Source organism: Physcomitrium patens, chromosome 3 (assembly GCF_059467195.1).
Source record: "Physcomitrium patens ecotype Gransden chromosome 3, ASM5946719v1, whole genome shotgun sequence".
NCBI lineage: Eukaryota > Viridiplantae > Streptophyta > Bryopsida > Funariales > Funariaceae > Physcomitrium > Physcomitrium patens.
In genome coordinates, this window is record NC_143412.1 from 21,637,088 (window position 1) to 21,663,784 (window position 26,697).

The window sequence follows — 26,697 nt, forward strand, 5'->3', positions numbered from 1 at the left end:
AGTCAACATGTTTACGAGGTCATATAGGACATTGCCATATAGCTTTTAGTTAAGAGTATATATAGAGGCAAGAGCAACGTCTTCTTTATTCTTATCAATGCCTTTTTAGTCCTTATACTTATTTTAAGACTTTTTCAATCTTTTTATCTTTGGTAATAGCCATTCTAATTTAATATTATATCATCTTAAGATAAATTTTTAGTCTTTTTGAGTGACTTAAGAGTATATTGATATTTTAGTTCTTTAAAGTTTATGTCCTTGATAATTTGACAAGAGTGCTAACTTATTATTCTTTTCTTGTTTTAAAAGTGAGTGGATTATCCCACTTCTATTGTGTTTTGAAGGTTGTATATTATCCACCTTTAAATAAATTGTTTAGTTTCCTAAGACTGATTTTTTTTCTTTAAAAAAAGATAATTAAACTTTTTTGTAGAAATTTTCATTTGATATTAGAGGTTGTAAATTACCTTCCTCTAATCTAACTTGTTGATTTCTTAAGTTGTGTAAAATGAAAGGGAAAATCATGGATGCTATACTTGGTAGAAGTGAGAATAGATTTACAACTATTATATAACTTCATGAACTTGTCAATACTCTTGAAGTGAAAATTTCATGCCTCCCTAGTGTTAACCAAGGAAATACTAATCCTATGCCTATGAAAGAAGTTCAAAATCTATGACAAGAATTTGTATAATTGAAAGAAGCAAGTAGATCAATCTCAGAACCAAATCTAAGAATTTTTGCTTTTACAAGTATGATGGAGATACAAATTAATATACCCAATAATTTTGATGGAATAAGATCAAAAATTTAAAGATTTTTTACAATAAATTAAGCTCTATCTAAGGTTGCATCTCTTCTAATATTTTGATGGATTTACTTAAGTTGGATTCATAGGCACACTTTTATTTAAAAGTGCACTTTTTTTATTTGCACTATTGAACAATGAAAAAAGATTCATGACTCTTTTATGATTTGAATTTATTCTTAGAAGTATTTATAGCTATATTTGGAGATAATGATTGACAAAGAGTAGCAAAGACTAATTTTTTATCTTTACAATAAAGATCACAATGAGCTACCATATATGTTACTGAATTCTAAAACCTTGCTTGAAATATGGATTAGAATGACAAATCTCTTATCAATCAATTTTAATACGGGTTGAAGGATAATGCCAAAAGCAAAATCTTTTAAATAATTCATTACTCAAGTCATTGCATGCAATAATTGATTATTTGAAAGACATCAGAACAAAGACTAGGTTGGAGAAGAACAAGCCAAGTTATGCGACAGTTCTTACATTTTCAAAAACTTATTTATCAAGGCTAAAATCAATATAAATTGATATGCAATGTAATTAAAAAATAAAGAATATAATTGCCAAAGAAGACAATGTATCAAAGAATGAGTTTTTTCAATTCCAATAGGAACCATGTGGTTGGAATCATGTGCAACTCCTAGTAAAGGACATATTTTCTTCTGAGATCTATCACCTTGTTTTATAATATATGAGTGTTTAGAAACTAAAAATTACAAAGTTCTTACGTTATTAGATTCAAGAAACTTAGCTTGTTTTCTAGACAAAAACTTTGTTATAAAATAAGAAATATCTTTAGTCAAGAAAACTAAACTCATACATGTAAAAATCATAGATGATCATTCATTCTCTTTTGGAGATGTTATTCATGAGATTTTTTCTTTAAATGTAGCAAATAAAGTTCATAATAATGTAATAATATTTAATGTGATAAGATCTTCTTTTAATCTAACTATTTTAAGATTATTATGGTTAAAAAAATATAATCCATAAATAGATTAAATTTCTTATAACCTTAAAATTTTTTGTAGTTTAATCCAAAATTCTAATAGTAAAAAAAAATAGATAAATCTATTACATTCACACTCTTATTGATAGGTGCAAGAACTTTTATGCATAAGATAAAAAAGTGTCATTTTTTGTTATATATGGCATACCCATTTTTTATAATAGAAAGATATCAAGTAATATTTTTAGTTAATATCAAGATTTCTAAGATATTTTTGACAAGAGAAATATAGATATTTTTCCAAAGTATCAACCTAATGATTATAGAATTGATCTATAAGAAAGAACTCAACTACCATTTGGATCAATCTGCAGCATATTGCAAAATGAGTTGGTTGCATTGAAGAAGTATATTCATAAAAACTTGATTGAGGATTCCATATGACATTCAAAATCTCTAGTATGCGCTTTTATCTTATTTGTAAAGAAAAAAAAAGTAGATCTTTGCAGATATGCGTCGGCTATCAAGGACTTAATTAGATCATCATGAAGAATAGGTAATTCCTACCTTTGTTTTAAGGCTTTTTGATCAAATCAATTTAATAAAGATTTACACAAAAAAAGGTCTACAAAGAACATACAATCAAGTCTATTGTTAGGAACCATATACAAGAGAAGGATTCAAGACCAAGAAATGGAATTAACTCGACATTAAAACTACAACTAGATAAAAGGGAAGATGGTCCTGACTAGACCTTAAGAAGTCAGCCATCGAGATTGAGGATCTCCTCACCCTCGACTCCTATATATATATTAGATCCAATGAAGCATCTTAAGAAGTTTCTATGAGGCTTGAGAATAAAACAAGCCTAAGATCCTTCTTTAGCAACTTCTTAAATCATCTAAAGCCTCCTAGAACCTTCTAGGACCTCATATGACCTTCTAGAACTTTCTTAGAATCTATAAGAACCTTTCAGAGCCTTTTAAAATCTCTTAGAACCTTCAAAAAGCTTTTGGAATCTTTTGGAACTTTCTTCAGTTATATGTCTGTGACATCACCTCTTCTTTAAGCTTTGAGGTCTTCGAGAGGTAATGTTGCAGCAAGCTAATATATGCACAAGAAGTTGAAGATCTGTCACATGGTGTTCGCTATATATTCCAATTATTTTTTGTGAGATAAATGGTTCATAGGTCCTTATAGCCATTACTAGTATTCCAAGCCTTCTACTTATGACCAAGCATGAATTTCAATATCTTCATTGTAGAATTGTCTTGTAAACACTCCTTCTAGACATCCTTTATAGGTAGGTTCTACCTCAAATATAATTACCAATAAGCTATTATTAGATATCCTTTGATGTCTTTGTAGTTCAAGTAGTTCTTCATCTCGGGGTCGTCTTTGCAAGCTACTTAGTTGAGATGGTATAATCGGCAAGACATCTATTTCTTGACTATCCATATCATATAAAGTAGAAAAGTTCAAAAGAATATAAACAAGCTATAGTTGTGAACTTGAACTACTGAATTATAATATTTTAAACATTTGAAAAATTACATCTTCAAAGGTTGCCTCCTCCCCTTTTTTATAAGGCCAAGAATTAAGAATCTTCATGGTGAAGCCATCTTACTAAGCTACTATTCTTCATTTTGCCACTTTTGGTCTAGATGAATGTCATTGATAGAATCTTTGAACTTTCATTTGTGCATTTATAAGATTTCCAACTCATTCCCACGTACAATTGTTGATATCATATCTAGGCCAATGGACCAAATATTCAAGCTTTTTATATCTTATTTTTGAATCTAATATATCTTCTATTTTAAATTCAATATTATCATTGATTTCAACCATTAGAGGTAGATGTTGACTTTGACCTAGTATGTTTGATTTTTTATACCATTCCAAAAATAAAACATGAAAGACAGGATGAATCTTTATAGATGAAGGTAACTCCAAGTGATAAGTTATATTATTAATTTATTTTTGAATCACAAATGGACCCAACTTTTAGTAGTCCAACTTATTATATTGCTTGTTGGTTTTTATATTGCATCAAAGAGGCCACACTTTATCACCAATTTAGAACGGATGATGTTCTTTCTTCAATTTATTTGCTAGTAGCTTATAACATTGTTGAGTCCTCTTTAGGTGAATCTCTATGGTTGCTTGAAGTTCAACCATCTTCGTAGCAAACTCTTTTGCTACTGGATTTATCAACTTTGAAGACTCTATCATATCCAACTTTGCATAATGACTTTAGTTTGAATAAAATGGCATCTGCTGTATAGATGCATGGATTGTGTTGTTATATGCAAACTTCGCCAATGACAAATAAGAAGTCCAATTGTCCTATTGGTAGTTGATAGAATATCTCAAATATTACTCAAAAATTTATTTAACCTACTCCGTTTGGCCATAAGTTTGAGTTTAGAAAGCAAACGAAAGGTTGATGTAAATCTTAAGAATCTTCAAGAGTGCCTTCCAAAACCTTGATATAAATTGTGGCCGATGATCAGACATAATGTCATTTGGCAACCCGTGGTAATGATAAACATTGTCAATGAAGAGTCTTGCCATCTCTTCACCAATAATTGACTTCTTGCAAAGTATAAAATATGTGATCTTGGTCAAGCAATCAACAACTACAAAGATAGTATCAAATGAGCTTCATGGTAGAAGATATATAATGAAATCCATAGAAATAAATGTCCATAGTTGTCTTGGAATAAGAAGGGGTTGAAGAAGTCTATATAGCCACTGTCAAGGGTTCTTTGACTTTAAACAAGTATCACATGATAGTACAAATTTTTTGATGTCCTTCTATATTTTAGGCCACCAAAAGTCTCTAGATAGAAGTTCTAAGGTCTTGTTGAATCCAAAATGTCCGACTGCAGGGAAATCATGGCATGTTTGAAGAATGCACAAGCAAATTGGTCTTTCAAAAATGAACAAACATTCGGCAAGGAACAAGAGGTTGTCTTCATACTTGAATTTAGAAGATTCTTTAAGAAGGTTGTTGGCAAGACACTTCATATTAAGAACAAGATGAATTGTATATAAGGCTTTATGGACTTGATCAAGAAATGATAAATCCACAGGCATTGATACATTAGTTGCTCAAAGATGAAATTGCTTAGTTTTTTATAAGGTTGTTCATTGTTTATGATATGATACCTCGCCTTCTTTTGGTTAAAAGTAGGAATGTCTTGATAATATATTATATATTCATTGTTAGCTTTTGAATCAATATCTGATATAAAATTCAAATTGTGATAAAGATATACTACAACGTGCTTGGCGACGATTGAATACTTATACTAACCTAAAGTATTGAAGATTCTTATGATCAATATATATAGTTACTTGATAAAAACAACCTTGAAGAAAGTATTGCCATTCTTGGAAAAAATCTACGATAGCAAGTAGTTTTTTATCATGAATTTTGTAGTTAATTTCTATTGCTAAAATTTTTTTAAAATAAAATATAATTGGATGAAGTATATTATCTTTTCCATATTTTGACAAGATTGCTTTCAATCCAAAGTCTTAGGCATTCATCTCCATAAAATAAGGCTTGTTGAAATCTGTATGTATTAAAATTGGAGTTGTTGTAAAAGCATCTTTTAAGCTTTGAAAAGCTTTTATTGCTTTAGAGCCTAGTCCAACTTTTCTTTGTATATCAATTGCGTAAGTAGAGTAGCAATCTTGGAGTAATTTCTAACAAAAATCTTGCAGAAGTTAACAAATCCCAAAAAGCATTGAATATCACATACAGTTTTTGGCTTTAACAAATGGATGATTACTTGTACCTTCTTTGGATCCATAAAAAGGCCTTTTTTGAAAATAATATATCCAACAAATTTGACTTATGTTGTATGAAATACACACTATTCTAGTTTTATATATAGTCCAACACTTTGTAGCTTTTTCAATACAAGGCAGACATATATTTTATGGTCTTTCAGATTCTTAGAAAAGATGAAAATATCATCTAAATAGATCACAACAAAGTAGTTGAGATGCTTGCAAAATATGTCATTCATTAAGTGTTGGAATATGGCCAGTACATTGGTAAGTCCAAAAAGCATGATATTATATTCAAAATATTCATATCTGGTGCAAAATGATGTCTCCCATTCATCTCCCTCCTTAATGCGTAGTAAGTTACACATGCCCTATAGATCAATCTTCGTAAAGATCTTTGCTTAGCTATGTTGATTAAGAAGTTGGAATATAAACAACAATGGATATTGATATTTTACCATGATTTTATTAAGACCGCAATAATTGACATACATTTGTAAAGATCCATCTTTTTTATTCACAAATAATATTGGAGCACCAATTAACAACTTGGAATGTCGAATAAAATTCATAGTTAGATTTTCCTCAACATATTCTTTTAAAGTTGCAAGCTCATTTTGGGATAAATTGTAGATGGATCCAAATGGTGGTTAAGTACCTTCTTGAAGGTCAATCGCATAATTATAAGGGCAATTCTTTGGCAAAATATCTACATTTTTTATTTCAAATACATTTACAAAATCCTTACACGCCTTTAGAATTGTTGGTGTAAGAACCACACGTTTCGATTGTGGATTTATGTAGATATCAAACATAATACCTTGTTTACCTCCCTTACAAATGTTCTATCTCTAAGAAATAAATATTATTAAAGTTTTGGCTTGTCAGGTCTTAGAAGTTTTTTCATAGATCTAGGGATTCCATGACCTTCTAGAGAAAATTCTAACTTTCATGATTCATAATTTATCTATGGATTGAATTTTTCAAGCCATGAGAGTCTTAAAATGATTGAACTTGATGGTGATTTGATGACATTGAATACTACTTGATTGTCATCATTATCAAAGGTTATTTCTAATGGAATCATTTCATAAGTAACATATCTAGAGCATAAAGGTCGACCATCTATTACTTCTATATGTATGGCTTTGGATTTTTTGACCATACAGATTTTGTGTAATTTAAAAAATTCTTCGTCAATAAAATATGCAAAGGCTCTCAAGTCAAGTAATGCATGATAATCTAGTTTTTTAACTCCTAATTGTATGGGTATACTAAAACAACAAGAAGGGCTGATAGAGAATATATGATCTTTTTTGATTTGTGATAGTAAAGAATCTTACTGTCCAATCCGTACTATAGCTAAATGCTCTCATTTTCTTATAATGCTTTTGATGATGTGGCCGCATTCTTCATTTGATATATATGGTGGCATTTCTTTGAATAATTATTAGCCTTATGGCCCAATTTTTTATAATATAAGCATAAGCCAAGTTTCCTTTGACACTTTTTTTCTTCCTCAGAAAGAAGTTAAAAACAAACTGCATCAATTTGTATATCTTTTACTTCCAATTTCTCATTACAATTGAATGGTGAAGAAGATGTAGAATAATTGGTGTATACATGTGGCATAATTAAAGAACGTTTATCTTGTTATTGTTGATATAAATGGTTATCATACTTCACAGCTTAACTAATGGCTTCATTAAGTATTAGAGGATCTGGCATAAACAACAATAAGTCTTTGACATCGTCTCTTAATCTTCAATGAAATTGGCTCATCAATGTATCTTTTGCCCAATTTATATCACATGTTAATTGTCAAAAATCTGAGGCATAAATTGATGTAGAATGAGTTTCTTGTCAAAGGCTTTACATTTTAGTTGTTGAAAAATGAACCTTATCATGTTCACCAAATGCTTCCAAAAATGTTGCCAAAAATGCTTCAAAATTATACAATATAAAAGAATTCTTTTCAAATAATGGAACAAATCAAGATAAAGCTTGACTCAAGAGTAAGATTCCAACCAAACCAACATGAGAGGCTTCAATGGAATATTATAGACGTTGAAGGAAGGTGATTAGTCATACTTGGTTTACAAAGCCACAAAATTTTGAGCGGGTGCCATTGAACTTTTTTGAAAGGCTGATCTTTGGTTCTTTTGTTGTTATTATTGTCAGATCATTGCATTGAGTAGATGCACCTTCCATGTTTGAAGTAGACATAGTCATTTGAGAATTTGGAACCTTTGTTGCAATTTAATGTAGTGGTTGAGGCACTCCGGCTCTTTGACCATTATGTATGGTCATATATAATTTTTCATTCTACTTTGACAAAGTTTTTGTATTAATCTTCAATGCTTCAAGAGTATTAATAATAGAATCTAATTTGATCTCTTTTGAGTGGTTCATATTGAATTTTCTACCTTTTGCCATTGAAAATCAAAAAAATATACTTCTTGAAAAGAAAAAAAAAAAAAAAAAAAGTGATCTATGATATAAAGAAAAGAAATCAAAAGAATATTAAGAAAAGAACAATATTAGTCTAAGGGAGGGTAATCTGCAACCTTTAGAATGCTATAGTATTTTCAAGAAGAAAGATTATCCACTCTCCATTAAGAGAGACCAGGCTCCTACTATTGTTTTACAGCAATCTCGACAAATTATTAGGGACCATATATTAGACAAGGATTCAGACCAAAAAATAGAGTTAACTCGATATTAAAACAACTATTAGATATAAGAGAAGAAGGTCTTGGCTAGACCAGAAGAAGTGAATCGTCGAGATTAAGGATCCCCTTAGCCTTGATTCCTATATATTTTAGGTCGTAGAAAGCTTCTTAAAAAGTTTCTATTAGGCTTGAAAACAAAGTAAGCATAAGATCCTTCTTTGGCAACTTTTTAAATCATCTAAAGCCTCTTAGAACCTTCTAGGACCTCCTATAATCTTCTAGAACTTTCTTAGAATCTATTAGAATCTTTTAGAATCTTCTAAAACCTTCTAGAACTTTTTGGAATCTTCTCGATGCTTTTGGAAGCTTTTGAAACCTTCTCTAGTTGTATGTCCGTGATATTTATATTAAAGAAGGAGATGAATAGAAGATTGCTTTTTAAATTAGGTATGGAAATTTTAAATATAATATCATATCTTTTGGACTCATAAATACTAAGCACTTTTTAACATTTCATGAATGATGTCTTTTCTGAGTTTCTTAAGAACTTAGAGGAATATGAATTTTATGTTTATTATTTGTTACAAAAATTAAAAAATATAATGTTATATACCAAGATTAAAAAGTGTATATTTTATAGTACTCAAAGTGATTTCTTCGGATATATCATTTCCAACAAAAGATTAATAATGGATCCTAAGAAGGTCCAGACTATTTTAGATTGTAAAGTTTCAAAGATAGTTAAAAATGTGCAATATTTTTTAATAATTTTTAATTATTATTGAATCTTCATCAAGAACTTTTTTTTCAAGTTGTGGCTCTTTTTATATATGTGACATATAAAGAAAAACTTTAGTGGAGCAAAGAAGCTAAATCATCTTTTGAAGCTTTGAAGAGAGCATTTATTTTTGTACTAATTTTGTATTGCATCAATTTTTTTAATATATTTTTTAAGGAAATAGATGCATTAGACTTTGCTATATATTTCGTTTTATCACAAATGGGAGTAAATGATAAGTTCTATCTAATAGCTTTTTATTCTAAAAATATTTTAGTAGCTGAGATTAACTATGAGAACCATAAGAAAGAACTTCTTATAATTGTAGATTCATTTCAAGAATGGCATCATTATCAAGAAGGCTCTTTTAGTCCATTTACTATATATATATATATATATATATATATATATATATAGTAATATATATATATAGATAATATATAATATATATATATATATATATATATTTCTTGTAATATATATATATATATATATATAGATCAATTACAAGAACCTTAAATATTTCATGTCAACACGTTTTTGAATCATTACCAAGTTCATTTGAGTATGTTTTTATCAAGATTTGATTTTAAGATCTGCTAAAGATACAAAAAATAAGAAGATTTATCAAATATCTTTTGTAGATATTCTTATCTTGCATCAAAAAATAAGAAGATAAAGCTTTTGATCAACAAAGAATAATTTTTTTGAAGTTAAAGCATTTTCATCTTTAAGCAATAAAATCAACATTGACTATTGATTCAACTTTTATCAACCAAATTCAATCAAGTATTTCTTTTAATCTACTTATTTATGATATCAAGAATAATTCTTTTAAGCCTCATGATACCTCAAATTTTAAATTCAAAAATAATATATTCTATTTTGACAAAAAATTATATATTTTAGAAGACAAAGCATGATTATGTGTTTTTCAAGCTCGTCATGACTTTTCAGCAATTAAATATTTTAGATACAAGAAGACTTTAGAGTTAATATCTAGAGATTTTAGGTGGCCTCAAATGTGAAAGTCATTCAAAGACTTTATACAATCATATAATATTTATTCAAGATAAAAAAATCCTCGTCATTGGCCTTATGGATTTTTGGAGCCATTACCTTTTTTAAAACAACCAGTCTTCTATTTCTATGGATTTTATTATAGATCTTTTAGTTTCAAGTTTATATGATTCTATATTTGTGATAGTAGATTATTTTACGAAGATGGTACATTTTGTATTATATACAAAATGTATCACAAGTGAAAAAATAGCTAAGCTTTTTCTTGAGAACATCTATCACTATCATAGATTATTCAAGGATATTATTTTTGATAGGGGGACTCAATTTATATCAAGATTTTGAAGTGGATGTAAAGTTTTTTTCAATTTTAAAAGTGGATATAAAGTTCTTTTCAATTTTAAAAGTTGATATAAAGTTCTTTTTAATATTAAAAGTGGATATAAAGTTCTTTTTAATTTTTTATTTTCATATTAATGAAAGAAAAAATATGAATGAATCAAGTTTTAAAGTAATATTTGAAGTGTACCATCAATTATTATTAAGATAATTAGATAATTCTTTTACTATTAGCAAAGTTTGCTTACAATAATTTGGTATATTTTTCTACTTAATAAACACCTTCTTTTAAAAATTATGGTTATTATCTATAATTTGATACTTTTGACTTTTGAAAAATTTATAATCATATGATAGAAGATTTGGCAAATTATTTGTCAGAGCTACATGCAACAATTAAGGTATAATTAAACAAAGCTAAAGAATGATAAAAAATCAATGTAGATGGCTATTGCAAGGAACATCTATAATTCAACATGGGTAATAAGATATGGCATATGATATTAGCAGACATACATGGTAGCTAGTAAAGAATCTTATAAATACGATAAAAAAAATTGAGGCTTTTTATTGAAAGCATCCATCAAAATCAAGATGAAGAATTGCAAGATTCATGAAAAATAATGATTGCTCCTCATAAAATTCATTCCTAGAAGGAGAGTAATTCCACCAATATATATATATATATATATATATATATATATATATATATATATATATATATTCGAATATTTACTTTTATAATTAAATAGAAGTATATAAAAATAAATTTATTTTATAATAATTTCTAGAAAAGCTTTTTAGAAGCTTTATAGATGCTAATTTGACTTTATATGTATTTGTAGTTGATTGATAGGTTAGAAACTTAGGTAGCAAAGTAACCAAGTATTGGTAGCTTGCGGAACAAACTAATTATTTGGCATACATATAGAAAACTTATCTTACAAATTAAGATATGTGTGTTGCGAAGTCAACATGTTTTAGAGGTCCTATAAGACATTACTATGTAATTCCTAATTAAGAGTATATATAGAGGCAAGAGTGAAGCCTTCTTCATTCTTGTCAATGCTTTAATAGTCCTTAGTCTTGTTTCAAGATTTTCTAAGTCTTTTAATCTTTAGCAATAGTAATTCTAGTTTAATACTATATCATCTTTGAGTGATTTTTTAATATTTTTAAATGACATAAGATTATTTTGATATTTTAAATCTTTGAGGTTCATATCCTTAACGCCTACCTTCAAACTAATATTCTAGTTTTCAAATAGAGGATTTAAAAAAAAAAAAAAAAAAAAAAAAAAAAACTATCTCTTATTGTAGAAATTTTTAATCAATATTAGAGTTTATAGATTATCTTCCTCTAATTTGACTTTTGAAATTATTTGAGATGCCTATAGAAAAAAAAATTATGGATATCAATTTTAGAGGAATAAAAATAAATTTACAAGTATTGTAGATCTCTACAAACTTGTCAATATTCTTATGGTAGAAATTTCATGTATTTCTAACATGAATCATAAAGGTACTATTTCTATACTTATAGAAGAAATCAATAATTAAGTTCAAAATCTACACTAAGAAATTGAGCAATTAAGACAAGCAAGTAGATCAAGTTCACAACTAAATCTGTAAAGTCCTATTATTAGAAGTATGAGAGAAGTAAGAATAAGTATGGTGGAGAAGTTTGATAGAATAAGATCAAATTTTTGAAATTTTTTACAATAAATAAAGCTTTACATAAAGTCACATCTTTCTCAATGTTTTAATAGATTTGTTCAAGTTGGATTTCTAGATGTATAGGCCAAGTCATCACAATGGTTTTTATGTTTACATAAACATATTCATCAAGACCAAAATCTATGCAAATTGATATGATATGTTATCATATAATAATAGTCATTAGATGAAAGAAGAAAAAAAAATTATTATAGAAGAGCCTAATTAAAAAGATATAATAAAAAAACACAGATAAAAGATAGGCAAGTAGAAAAATCTTATAGTATTAAAATTATTTTTTATGAAAATGGATTCTACTTATTTTGTGTAGCCATAAATAAAGCAAATCTAAATAGATTAGAAAAATAAAGAATATTAGTATATGTGATAAGGAGTTAGGAGTTGATTTTATAAAAATTATGTCAAAAAAATAAGAATTGATATTGAAACAGGATTATTTACTAATTAGGATCAAAATCAGATCTTAAATTTTTAAGGAATTTTTTAAGTTAGTGATCTACTTTGTGGCTTTAGATTTTGAGAATTAAAAATAAATTTATAAATTTGAGGATTTTTTGAATTTTGTAGCATATTTACAAATGAAAATTTAGCAATTTTTTGTACTTGTTATAAATGTGAGTGAAAAGTTTAAGGTCAATCAAGCTGTTAGATTGAAAAGTATAAGAGTTTTGTGGGTTATAGTCTTGAAAATTAGGGTTTGAATAGCTGGTGAGAATTTCTAAGATATCTATCAATCCACTAGTTGGATTGAAATTCAATTTAATTCATAGGTAGTTAGATTGACTTTCAACAATTATACAAAGTTTGAAATTAATTGAATGGTAAAATTAAGAGATTACGGTCCAAAAATATCAACATTAAGATTAGAGAAGGAAGTTGGCTAACACCCAAGCGAAGTTTAGGAATTATCATCTATTTGATATATGCATTTTTTTTCAAATATTTTGTACTTATTTCTAATTTAGTTGTTCCAAAGTTTATAAATTTTGAGTTAAAATTAAAAATTCAAGCATTAATTAGTGAACTTCAATCTACTATAAAAAAATTTAAGAATTAATTTAAGATTAAAGATTTAATTAAGAATTAATTAAGATTGATTTAAAGTCTAAAATTTTATTAGAATTTTTTTAGAATTTGATTTAAGATTTAATTAGGATTTAGGATTTAGGATTTATGAAAGATTTGATTAGGATTTGATTAAGATTTGATTAGGATTTAAGATTTTATTAGTTTTTGATTAAGATTTTTTTAGAATTTGATTATAATTTAATTAAGATTTAAAATTGTATTAAGATTTGATCAAAAATTAAGGTTTAGAATTTGATTAAGATTTTATTAGGATTCAGAGTTTCATTAGGATTTAGTCAAGAATTAAAATTTAGGATTTTATTATGATTTTGTTAGAATTTATTTAGAATTTGATTAGGATTTGATTAAGATTTAAGATTTGACTAAAATTTGATCTAAGGTTAAAGTTTCGGATTTGATTAGGATTTGGTTTAAGTTTTGATTAAGATTGGTTTAAAATTTCATTAGGATTGATTGAGGACTATATTAAGATTTAATTAGGATTCAACTAGGATTCCTATTTTTAATATTTCTTTAAGATTTTTTATTATGTATATTTCATTAAGATTAATTTGTGATTTTTTTATTTATTTTATTTTTCAATAAGTTCTTGAAATTTCTTTTGGATATAATTAAAGATCGATTAGCATTATTATAATTTAATTAAAATTTATTTAAGTTTCTATTAAAGTTGTTATGATCATCTTGTTACAAGTTCCATTTTCTCTTTTACAACCCAGTGTTCAATGCATTCTCAAGTAGACTTTATATAATACAATAATATTTCAAATCTCTTAGTAAGCAAAAAAAGATAAGATGCTCTCATGAAGATTTGTACTTATATTATAGAGAATCTAAGCACATTCTTTAATATTATTCAAAGAAGCAATACAACTACAAATTGAGGAGCATGATTGCCAAAGAAGATGATATATTAAAAAATAAGTTTCTTTAGCTACAATAGCGACTATGCGATAGAAATCTTGTGTAATATCTAGTAAAGGTTTTATTCTCTCCTTAGATCCTTTATCTTATTTTACAATAGAAGTTTATTTCAGACCAAAAATTTACAAAGTCTTTATCTTGTTATATTTAAGAGCCTCAACTTATTTTATAAATAAATATTTTATCAAATATAAAAAATATCTTAAATTAAGAAAATAAAATCCATCCATATAGAAGTAATAGATGGTCATTAATTATCTTCTTAAGATGTTATTTATGAAATTATTCTTTTAGATGTAATAATTAATGATTGTAATAGCATAATAATATTTAATATAATTAGATCTTTTTTTAATCTAGTCATTTTAGAATTATTAAGATTAAAGAAAAATAACTTTAAAATAGATTAGATTTTTTTGTAATTTAATCTAAGATTTAGTTAATCAAATAAAAATCTATAAGTCTTATGTAATCAAAATTTCATTAATAGATATAATAACTTTCATGCATATTGTAAAAAAAAAAAATCATCTCTTGTTATATATGCCACATTTATTATTGATTGTAGAAAGATTATAACCAAAATTCCAAGTCAATATCAAGATTATCAAGATATTTTTGAAAAAAAAAATATACTATCCTTCTAAAGCATTATCTATATGATTTTTTAATTGATCTTTAATAAAGAGTTTAACCACCATTTGAACCAATCTATAGTTTTTCACAAAATTAATTAGCTACTTGTAAGAAATATATTGACAAAATCTTGGTAAAAAATTTAATATGCCATTCAAAATCTTTACTCTTATTTTATTTATAAAAAAAAAAAAAAAAAAAAAAAAAAAAAAGATGAATCATTGCAGATGTGTGTAGACTATCAAAGATTTAACAAGATTACTATCAATAATAGGTATTTTTTAAAAAAATTTTAAAACTTCTTGATGAACTCAATTAAGCAAAGATCTAAACAAAAATAGATCTATAAGGAATATATAATCCAATATGTAACAAAAGAAGAGATAAATAGAAGATTACATTTCAAACTAAGTATGGACATTTCAAATATAATTTCATGCTTTTTGCAGTCATGAATGAATTAATTACTTTTTAACATCTAATAAATGATTTTTTTTGAGAATTTTTGATAATTTTATTATTTATTATCTAGATAATATTCTAATTTATTCTAAAAATATAAAAAATATAAATTTCATATTTGTCATTTGTTACAAAAACTTAGAGATGCATAATTTACATGCTTAGATAAAAAAAAGTATGTATTTTATACTACTGAAGTTGGCTTCTTATGATACAACATTTCAAATGATGGCCTTATGATAGATCTTGAAAAAGTCTAGACTATCATGGATTGGAAGGTTTCAAAAATAATAAGTAATGTATAATATTTTTTGAGATTTGTAAATTATTATTAGATCTTTATGAAGATTTTTTCTTAAATTGTATCTCATCTTGCATATTTGACATGTAAAGACAAACTTGAATAGAAAAAAGATATTAAAAAATCTTTTAAAGAATTGAAGACAAAATTTATTTTTATATCAATCTTATATCATGTTGACTTTTTCAAAGAATTTTTTATGGAAACAAATGCATTAGACTTTGACATAGATGTGATATTGTCATAAAATAGAGTAAATAAAAAGATCCACTTGATAACTTTCCATTCCAAGAAATTTTTAGTAGTAAAGATCAATTACAAGATCCAAAATAAAGAGCTTCTTACAATCATGGATTTATTTCAAGAATAAAGTTATTATCTAAAAAATACTTTTAATTCAATTATTGTTGTTATATTGTAATTGTTTATAGTATGTAAAAATTAATTAAAATATATAATATATTTATGAGTGTTGATATATATTAAAGTGGTCAGTAGGTTAATTTAAAGAGAGTTGATATAAGAAAATTTATTTTGATGTTTACTTATGTTGATTATAGTGTTTAAATTAGATAAGATTTAGATGTTTAATATAAAATTTAAAGAGAAGATTGGAGCTCAGAGATGAAGATCTAAACTTCTAAGAAACTTATTTCATGGGATGAAAGCAAGGTATGGATGGATGAAGGCTAAAGGTAAAGATTTTCATTCCAATGGATTGAAGGCCATGCCCAACAAGCATTCAGCAGGCTATCTATAACCATAATAAGATTTTTGGCAACTTCCAAAAGAGCATTTGAAAATCAAAAGAAAGATTTATAAGGTTTAGGATTTGGACTACAATATATATACAAATTTTAGAGGATTTGGAGTTAGGGTGATGAAGTTATAGCTGTTTGAAGTTAAGGTATCTTTTTGAGACATACTATTGCTCTTTTGAAGATACAAAGAATTTTATGATAGTTATTAGAGATCGAAAAGAACAACTACAAAGGTGATTTTAAGATCTACATCTTTTGTGAAAGAATTTTTGCATTTGGAGTTTGTATGAAGAAGTTATAGAGCATTGAAGATAGTATATGTAATTCAAAAGCAGTAAGAGAGTTGTTTTATTGATAATAATGGTTGGAACCATATCTTGAGTTTCTATATGAACTTTTGGCTCAAAATTTCTAAAAATATATGTTATTAGATTAAAAAACTATATATTAATATTTTAAAGGTATCTAAGTATTTAATTTCTGAGATATAAAGAAATTTGCATGCATATACATGTAAGCAAGTGTTTGAAGCTGTTATTAGGATTTTCATGATATCTCAAAATTTGTAATGAATTTGCAGTTGAAATTTGTTGTGATAGTTATTGAAAGTACATCAATACTTCATGTAAAATTTTCGTTTGTCTAGAAGATCCGATTGTGAGATATGAACTCTTGAAATTCAGTTAAAATTTATCTTAAGGATATACAAGGTTTTATAATATTTTTATCACATTTTTGGTGACCTTTGATACTTAGGACTTATGTATTGATGTAATTCTTCATATAGAGACAATATTATATAAAGACTAGGATTTTTTATTTTATTTTATTTTTTAAATTATTATGAAGCTTGATTGAATAATTAGTGACTTTTAATAACTATCACAACAAATTTCAACTGCAAAACTACCAAAAGCTCAATGCTTTCTGAAAGCAAATTCTTTCTACTACGACACCATATATATGGATCACAAGAAATTCAAGCATTTTATGCAACATATATTTTAAATTATTGCCAAGCTTATTGAAGCATGTGTTTATCAAGATTTGATTTCAAGATAATTTATCAAGCTGGAATTCAACAAGATTTGTTTGATGCCTTTTTTAAATGTTCTTATCTTACTTCAAAAGAAAGAGAGACAACTTTTGATCAATAAAGAACAATTTTTGAGGAGCTAGATTATTTTCATCTTTAAGCAATAAAATCAACAATCATTGTTGATTCAACTTTTTTTAAGTAAGTTCAATTGAGTATATCCTTTGATTTTCTTGTTTACTATATTAAAAATAATTCTTTTAAATCTCATAATATTCCTAAATTTAAATTCAAAAATAATCTATTTTATTTCATAGGATGCTTATATATTCTAGAAGGTGAAGTATAATTATGCATTTTTTAAGCTTGTTAAAACTAATAAAAACTTTAAAACTAATATCTAAAGATTTTTGGTGGCTTCAAATGTGGAAGATAGTCAAAGATTTTGTGCAATCATGTGATATTTGTTCAAGATAAAAAAAAAAAAAAAAAAAAAAAAAAAAAACTCTTTATTATTAACCTTTTGGATTTTTTCAGCTATTACCTATTCTAGAATAATCATAGACCTCTATTTCTATAGATTTTATCATGGATATTTCAATCTTAAGTTCTTGTAATTCTATAATTGTGATAGTTGGATTATCATAGACTTAGAATATTTTTTATTTTTGAACAAATCAATCTAATTGCTTATCAATTACATCTATTAGATTCTATAAAGATCTATCTTATATTCCACATATCTCTTCTTCAGCCATATAAGACAATGAATATCTTAGGAAGAAGACAAATGCTATTACCTCCTATAAAAAAGAATATTAATCAAGAATTTGAGGTAGGAAAAATCTTAGATTCAAGGTGGCACCAAAATAGATTGAAATATCTTATTCATTGGTGTGGATTGATATTAGTAAATGCACATGGAAGCTAATAAAGAATCTTACAAATATAGCAAAAAATTGATGCTTTTCATTGATAATATGTATTAAAATCAAATTAAAGAATATCAAATCTTTGCTATAAAAGAAATGTGGTTCAATAAAAATTACATTATGTTTTCTATTTTTATTTATATTTTTTGTATATTTATAGAATTAAGAAGATAAAAAATCAACAACTAGCAGATTCAACTTAAGAGCTATCATTTGCTCAATTATTGGATAAGACATTACAATTGACTCAACTTTCAAGACAATGTAATAGATACAAAGACCTTCGAGAATAATATGTTTTTTCTTAAATAAATAGGAAGATAGAATGCATTTAGTATTATAAATTTAGAAGAGACTTTCAATGTTTGGTGGTTTTATTGGAGGTAGAAATTGTTCTTAATGGTCTTACGAATTCTATGTATGAAAGAAGTTATGAACACTTCAAAAGTAATCAAACATTAGGATTATCTTCTTGCCTTTAAATAATACATTGTCTATGACTGTGAAGACCTATTAATTACCTTGAAAGGAAATATACATCAAAGTATATAACAAATAGAATTCATTGCATCTTGGACTTCATCAATATATCATTATTCTTTGTGGAGCTTGTCTTCAAAAAAGGAAATAATATCATTGACATATCTATCTATTCTAATAATTATCTAGATGATATAACTAAGTAGAAGTAGATAAAAGTAGGTTAATTTAATATTATCTTATAGACAAGCTTTCTAGAAGCTTCCTAGACATAGTTTCACTTTTATATGTGTTTATAGGTGATTGATAGGTTGAACACTTGGCCAATAAGTTAGCCATGTATCGCATGTATTGGTAGCTTGTATTATAAGTTAACCATATAAGACACATATAAGAAACTTATTTTGTAAGTTAAAATATATATCTTGCAAAGTAGACACATGTTGGAGGTCTTATAGAACGTTGTCAAATTACTCCTAGTTAAATAGTATATATGGAGGTAAGAGTGAAGCCTTTTTCACTCTTCTTGATGCCTTTTTATTCCTCAGTCTTATTTCAAGTCTTTCTTTACTTCTTGACTTTAACAATAGCCATTCTAGTTTAATGTTATACCATCTTTGAATGATTATCTAATCTTTTTGAGTGATACAAGAATGTATTGATCTTTTGGTTCTTTGAAATTCATGCCCTTGAGAGCTTTGGAATTCAGTGATATGACCATTATAATCCATGTGTTGGAGAATCCTATTCAAGTAGGTACTGCTTTTAGAAATCTCTAGCTTATTCTATCATATGTTTTTTCAAAGTTGAACAATAGTAGTACTACATCATGGTTGCTTTCCTCCACCCACTCCATTGCTTCAATGTCTAAGTACACATCTAAGTACACATTGTTGAAGATGCAATGTCCAATTATGAATCCAGTTTGAGATTTTTGTATCTAACTGGAGAGATGAATTAACAAGAGTCAATTAACAAGGGTTTTGGATATGAGCTTGTATACAGTACTGAGGGAGAAGGAAGGAGATGGAGTGGTAGTTTGTGATGAGGGCTTGGTCTCAGCTCTTTGGCAATAACTTTATGTGGCTAGTGTTAAACTCCTTCGGTAGAGAGCCAGTTGCCATCACTTCGTGTAATAATTGCAACATGTTAGCTTGGATTTCCCCCTAGCAGATCTGAAAAAACTCTGTTGGCACTAAGTTTAGTCCCGGGGTCATGCCTGTCGGGAGTCCCTTGATGGCTACTGTGAGCTCTTGGGCTATGATGGGCCATTTGAGCTCTTTATTCTGCAGTTCGGTTATCTTCTTGGGAACGCTGGCCAAATAGTCTGTCCTTGCTGTGTCGTTTCGTTCTATGACTTCGTCACGGCTATTGAGTGATTGGTAGTACTGTTATGCATAGGCGGCCATTTCCTCTTGGTATGTGAGTATTTTCCCTTTATTATTTAATTCACGGATTCTTGTACGCTTGCGTTTTACACTGAAGTGGTCAAAGAAGTTGGCATTGCATCTGCCCCTACGCGAGTCCATTTTGCTGCTACCGAATCGAATTGTTTATTGAGCCGCGCTTGTCGAATTTCTTGTAACTTGGCTTGTGCGGTGTTCAGAGCTTCTCGCACGACTTGGCAGTTCCAATTGTGCTGGAGGTACAGCTCCACGGCTTGTATATCTGCAATCTGGTGTTGGTACATTGCTCTCCATATCTGCCTTTTCTTTGCCGATTCTTGTGCGTTGCCTTCTCGCACTGCCTTGAGTGCGGTAGTGATTTTGTGTGTCCATGTTTCCTCTTGATGTTTGGTTACCGCGTCGTGCTAAGCTCAAATGAGTAGGAGATTACCTTGCTCCGTGTGGAGTTGTCTTTTGATGAAGAAGGGTGTTCGAGGTAGGGCGGGCCTTTTTTCTTGAGCTTCAGGAAAATAGATGAGTGGTCGGAGATGGAGGTGTGAGCGGGCTATCTCCCGATTATACCTCCTCTTTCTTGTATTTCCGAGGTGACATAGGCTCTGTCGATACGATTAGCTAGCATATGAGGGTGTTGGCGTCTATTGTCCCTTATGTAGCGCTTCTGATTCATATGTCGAAATACACCCATGTAAAATTTGTCTTGCAAACCTAGTTGTATTAGTAGTGTTGTCCATGATTCGTTTTCCCGTGGACCTTTGCCCGTCGTGGGGTTACCTCCGAGCTTGTCAGAGAGGTCCTCAATTGAGTTACAATGCCCCATCATTATCCATTTGGTCTCGGAGAGGGGGAAGTCGGCAATTTTCTGCCATAAGCTGGCTCCAGGGCCTATGTAGCTATATCCATAAATATTTAGGATGCCAACTTTCTCAAAGGCAGAGTTGAGATACGTGAGGTACTGTGCTCTTCCCTGTACTATTACCCCGTGTTCGCAGATTGAGTTTGTGATTGCAATGATCGCAAACTTGTATGAGGCAATGATCGCAGTACCACCTGCGTAGCTATCATCATATGCTGAATATCCTCCTTCCTTCCATAAGACGGCACCCGTGAGAAGATTCATCTGGACTGTTCTTGCGATACATTTCGTTAATGTGAGCCTCTCTTCTTGTAATAGTATGATGTCGGGTTGTAGATGTGAGATATGGAGAAGATCTCGGATCTTGCGGCGTTTGCGCCTGCCGTTCAGGCCTCTGCCGAGGCACTGGATATTGTAAGAAGCTATTGTGAGCTGATCAAACATCGGTAGATGTCTGGTGCTCTTGCACGGCTTCCGTTCTGGATTCAAATAATGCGGTGGGGCCTGGGCTGGGATTGTGATTGCTGCTGAAGGTTGTATAATGAGTTTGGATTGTTTCTAGTTCTGACCTCCAATCTTCGGGAGCGATTGCTTGTAGTCGTTGTAGTAACGGGACTGCAGGGTCTCTCGTGCTCTTGAGTTGTGAGGATTTCCAATGGATTTGGCCGACTCTTTTGATTTTGGTTGTGGCTGCATCAAATGGGACGAGTGTAAACCAGGTCATTTGTTGTTCATTAGCCCTGGTTTGTGGGATCCATATGGTATCTTACCATTGTCGTAGTGGATTGGGTCCACTGCTGCGATTGATTACTTCCTTGCGTAATGCGTGCATGGCCAGGTTTGTCATATGTATTTGAGCTCCCACACGAGTCCAAGCAGTTTCTCCCTCTAGCTGATGTATGGCTGTGGTACATAGGTGGATTTCCTAGTCCGCTTGTTTCAACGTGAGAATCTCGATGTTCTGAGATCGTTGCAGTGATCCCTCAGAGTGTTCTGGGTTGTGTGTTGTTGTCGGTTGTATGGTACTGTTATCTTGTGGGGCTTTCCGGAGACGTTCCTTCTCTTGTGTTGATTTCGGGACTAAGCAGTTGCGGACATGGTGAGTATTACTGCGGCATCTGCTTCATTGCGTTGGGAGGCTGCTATATTCTATTTGGTATTTCGTGACCCCTCCTCCTTAGATGTCTGGTATATTGATTTTGTATGGGAGGGTGTCTATATCTTGTACCAGAATGCGCACCATTGGGCCTGCTCCTTTGTCCCTGTGATGATTCTCTGTGTCCACCCAACGTTGGTCTCTGCTAGATTCAGTGTTCAACGATTGTGGGGTTCTGAATTCGCTCTAAACCTGTCCCGCACACTCTGTGACCTTGTTATTGCCATTACAAAAGATGCAAAATGAAGCTACCTGGACTTACAATCTTGGCCTAAGTGATGCGTCTCATTTCCCTAGGAAATATACACATTATACGAACTGTTGTAAGCTTAAACTATCACTCGAAGGCAAGAAAAATTATATACCGAAAAAATCGGATCTGTGAAAAAGCCCTAAATGCAGCGGGCCAACTTTAGTTCCAACATCGGGTCTGAGCAACTTGTTAAGATAGGCTGTCTAGAGGAGCCTTGTGTGAACTTGTCGGAACATGAACAACATTCTACTATTCTTGTATCTCTTTGTTGCGACATTGGATATCACCCAACTGACCCCATCCATTGTCTTTCGATTTAAACATGGAAATTGGAAAGCAGACACGAGGACGTAGGTGGTGATGTTCCGGCTCCTAAGCCCTCGAATGGAAACATTATGAGACAGGAGCTCGGAAACCCATCATTAGGGGAAATGGACTGGGCGCGAAACGAAACGGTGCCTGAGATTGATATGCATAGAGAAGATGATGCTGATCCACTGCAGCGCCAAGTGCACCCTATCCTTCCGCTATACCAACTGAGCTACGACGGCCGGTAAGTGGTCACGAGTTGACGCAGTTTTTTTCCCCTAACGATGGGTTTCCGATCTATTGCAGTGTCACTTGAGGGGGACCCATACCAAGGACCCATTGCCTGTCGTGCGTGTGCCCGGCCCACCAATTTGGTTCACGTGGGGGTATCGCACTTTTTGCATGAGCAAATGACTCACGGAGCCCGTGCAGCAGTTGTTCTTCGTGGGGTGTTTGTCGCCACGACGCAATCCCCGAGTGGGAATAATAATGGTTGTGGAGGAAGAAATTCACTTTGTGGGTCGCAACCTAGCACCAACAGTAGAAACCAGCGGAGGGCATGCCACGCCGACACGGTTGACCTGAAGGTACCGCGTTTACTGGAAGGGGGCGAGATAAGTTTTGAAGATCCGGGTGGATGATCCTCTCGGCTACATCGACAATTACTGCCACCTTGCCGGGGTTCCATCATGCGCAACTGCAACCTCCCTTGTACTCGTCAGCGTCTGGATGCGCGGTGTGTGTCTGTATGGCAGTGGATTGGGTTGGGGCGCGTTTGCTAGGTCGATCTCCTCGCTCGATCACCCAAGTTCTTCCGACGCCCCCCGCGATGCTGCCATCGTCGTCTCTTCCTCTCGGTTTAGTGCTAGGTTAGCTTGTCGGCTGCTAGGTTTGAGATATAGCTGTTGTAGAAATGTTTCTAAAATAGTACGCCCCTCGCAGTAGGTGCGTACTTGGAGCTGAATATCTTGATACTTGCCTTCTCTGAGCGCGCTCGCTGGTTTTAAAGCATGTCACTTGCTGGGTGTGAGGACATATTTTACATTTCTCTGCATTTGTGATGCTATGCGTATGGTTCGTAATTTATCGCGAGCCAGTTGGTGATGCATGGCAGTTAGGATTATTTAAATTTCTTTCTTTGGTAGTCATGATTCCGGATTGTGAATTGCCATTTTTCTCACTTACCCTCGTGTATTAAGGCGAGGGAGAAGTCGTTTTAACCAGTTTTCTAGCACAATTCCTGTGCAGATCTAGAGGGTTCATGATTCGAGTACGACCTTCTCACTACCTAGTCTTGCTTGTAACTCAATCTTGATGAATCTAGGTGGGTTTTTAACGTGCGAGAGTTCGCACTAAAACGTTGATTCAACCAAGAGAGAGTTGCGGTTGTCATTTTACAATATTTTGATGCATCTGCAGGATGAATATGCTGCGGGGACTGAGCTTTTCCCTATTCCTCATCAACCTAGCAGCAATTCTCGAAAGAGCTGACGAATCTCTACTCCCAGCTGTTTACAAGGAAGTTTCAGAAGCTTTCAAGGCCAGTCCCTCTGAATTGGGCAGTCTCACCTTCATCCGAACCATAGTGCAAGCCGTATGTTCTCCTCTGGCTGGAATCCTTGCAATGCGCTACTACCGGCCTTCGGTTATAGGACTGGGCACTCTCTTCTGGGCCGTTTCAACAGCTGTTGTGGCTCTGTCCTTTACTTTCACCCAGTGTGCATTCTCTCGGGCACTCAACGGGATTGGTCTTGCCATTGTAGTGCCGGCCTTGCAATCCTTCATTGCAGATAGTCACTCAGAAGCTGGTAGAGGGATGGCCTTTGGATGGCTGAATTTGGTTGGAAGTGTGGGAGGGATAGCCGGCAGTGGAATAGCTACCGTCATGGCAGGCTATGGCAGTATTTGGGGTATTGCAGGCTGGCGCGTTGCATTTCTTCTGGTAGCCTCTGTGAGCTGTGTTATTGGATGGGTGGTTCATATTTTTGTTCTGGATCCACGGGACAATGCAGTTTCCGGCTCCAGCAGCTACAGGGAGTTCGACGGGTGTGTAATTCTTCATCTGAGTAGTATTTTGAATCTTGTTGCTCCTTGGAGTAGGGGTCTTCTGTTTTTACTTGAACCCCTGCTAATTGATTCCAAGGATCATGTTTGGAATTTATGTCTAGAACATTTTTTTTTTCTACTTTTAGTGCAACGCGACATAAGGAGACTACACCATTTTAAATTATTTGCAGACGCTTTGCATCTAGATTCAAGACCGATGAGAAGGTGGGAAAGAGCATTCAGAGCGCGTGGTTGGATGCTTGGATTGCAATCAAAGCGGTGATGAAAGTGCGAACATTTCAGATTATCGTCATGCAGGGTCTAGTGGGATCATTGCCATGGACGGCTATGGTTTTTTTCACAATGTGGTTGGAGCTTATTGGTGAGACTACACATGACCTGTTAATATCCCTTAGCCAAATACTGTCGTGAATGAACTTTCTAATGACATCGTATTCTTATGCCACTTATGGATATTGTCTAGGCGCTATCCATGTTGCTTACACTCCTAAACTTTCTTTCTTGAATATCTCGATCTGAATCAGAACCTCACGAGCTGTCTCAGGTTTTGGACACAAAGCTGCAGCAAGCCTAATGAGCCTATTCTCCGCTGGCTGTGCAATTGGAGCGGTGTCAGGGGGATGGTTAGGAGATCGAGCGGAGCAGAAATTTCCTGGAAAAGGCCGAATCATGTGTGCTCAATTTTCTTCCTTCATGGGCATCCCATGCTCTTTAATTCTACTGCATATCCTCCCCCAGGACCCTGAACGGTGGGCCATGTTTGCATCGATGTTCATTTTCATGGGCCTGACTATCAGTTGGTGTCAAGCCTGTGCAAACAACCCCATGTTTGCAGACGTAGTGCCTGAGGAGCAAAGAACAGTGATCTATTCTTTCGACCGTGCCTTCGAAGGAGGTTTGGGAGCTCTGGCTGCGCCCCTTGTGGGTATTTTAGCTGAAAGGGTTTATGGCTACAGGGCTCACATGGTTATCCCCGAGAATGGCTCTCCCGAGGAGGCTCTAGCTCTCTCCCGCGGCCTGTTTGCAGTTATGGCCATCCCCTTCGGTCTCTGCTGCTTATGTTATACACCGCTTTATTTTACCTATGCTAAAGATAAAGAAGAGGCTCGTGCTCATAACTCCAAACACCATGCGTACAGACCCTTGAGGGATGAAGAGTCATCGCTCTGGAAGTTGTAAATAAGTCTACATTTTGTGACGATGTATGTATTCTTTCCTAAACTAAGCTACTCATTTTTCCACTCAGATTTGGAGTGTCTTTTTATAAGAAGCATCAATCTCAGCGTGTTGTGATTTATTTTAATGTCTACAAGCTTGTGTTCGTTCTGGTTTTCTTAATAGGTTGTACTTGCTTTGTTTTAAGAGTGATATCAACATGAAACCTGTATGTAAAATATCTGCCTAGACATTGTAGATACAACTACTATCCCATCACTCTCACAATCTGGTTCGATGAATAAGCTTAGTTTATCCATTTGAACTTTTCAAACTAAACCATGAACTTTTTTGACTTGCACATTAAATCCTATATAGTTGTCCAAAGCAGTTATCTCAACCAAACTCCCAAAGATGAGTCTAGGCGGGTTTAGGTGGATTGTTTTGTTCTTTTACATTTGATTGTTTAATATTGGCCACCGATGTTCATTTTGATTTAAGTTTCTCACTCAAAGGATGCTTGATAACTTTATGTTAAGTTAATTATTGTATATTTATTTCTGATTACTACCACATGTCCTTAGAAAACACTATATATGAATCTGATTTGAGCTCTTTTTCTAAGTGAAAGGTCATTAGTTGGGGTCAGTTGTTCTCCTGCCTAGACTCATCTTTGGTAAATAAACAAAAAAATACAATCAAGTTCAGCCTGAAGTTTTCACTTCAACTTCAATGTAATATAATTGTTCACATTGTTTT

At 31.4% G+C, this 26,697-nt stretch overlaps 1 protein-coding gene across 24 annotated transcripts; it reads left to right on the forward strand.

Moving 5' to 3' along the window:
- Nucleotides 1–20,031: 20,031 nt before the first annotated feature.
- On the forward strand, nt 20,032–26,053 carry LOC112280228 (uncharacterized). 24 transcript variants are annotated; one of them, XM_024515461.3, is made up of 6 exons: nt 20,039–20,157; nt 20,346–20,423; nt 22,748–22,960; nt 24,136–24,762; nt 24,954–25,144; nt 25,328–26,053. In XM_024515461.3, exons 3-6 carry the CDS (start codon nt 22,803–22,805, stop codon nt 25,960–25,962), a joined length of 1,611 nt encoding a protein of 536 aa, XP_024371229.1. In that variant the 5' UTR covers nt 20,039–20,157; nt 20,346–20,423; nt 22,748–22,802; the 3' UTR covers nt 25,963–26,053. The 24 variants fall into 24 exon arrangements, with proteins under 24 accessions (XP_090105340.1, XP_024371241.1, XP_024371229.1 ...); XM_090249207.1 differs by having other exon boundaries at nt 24,969–25,144; XM_090249204.1 differs by having other exon boundaries at nt 20,043–20,157; nt 20,346–20,384.
- Nucleotides 26,054–26,697: the final 644 nt, after the last annotated feature.

Coding starts and splice junctions, on each gene's coding strand:
- LOC112280228 (XM_024515461.3), top strand. CDS start 22,803: ATGAGACAGGAGCTCGGAAACCCATCATTAGGGGAAATGGACTGGGCG. Junction 24,763..24,953: donor AGCTACAGGGAGTTCGACGG/GTGTGTAATTCT, acceptor AATTATTTGCAG/ACGCTTTGCATCTAGATTCA. Junction 25,145..25,327: donor AATGTGGTTGGAGCTTATTG/GTGAGACTACAC, acceptor GAGCTGTCTCAG/GTTTTGGACACAAAGCTGCA.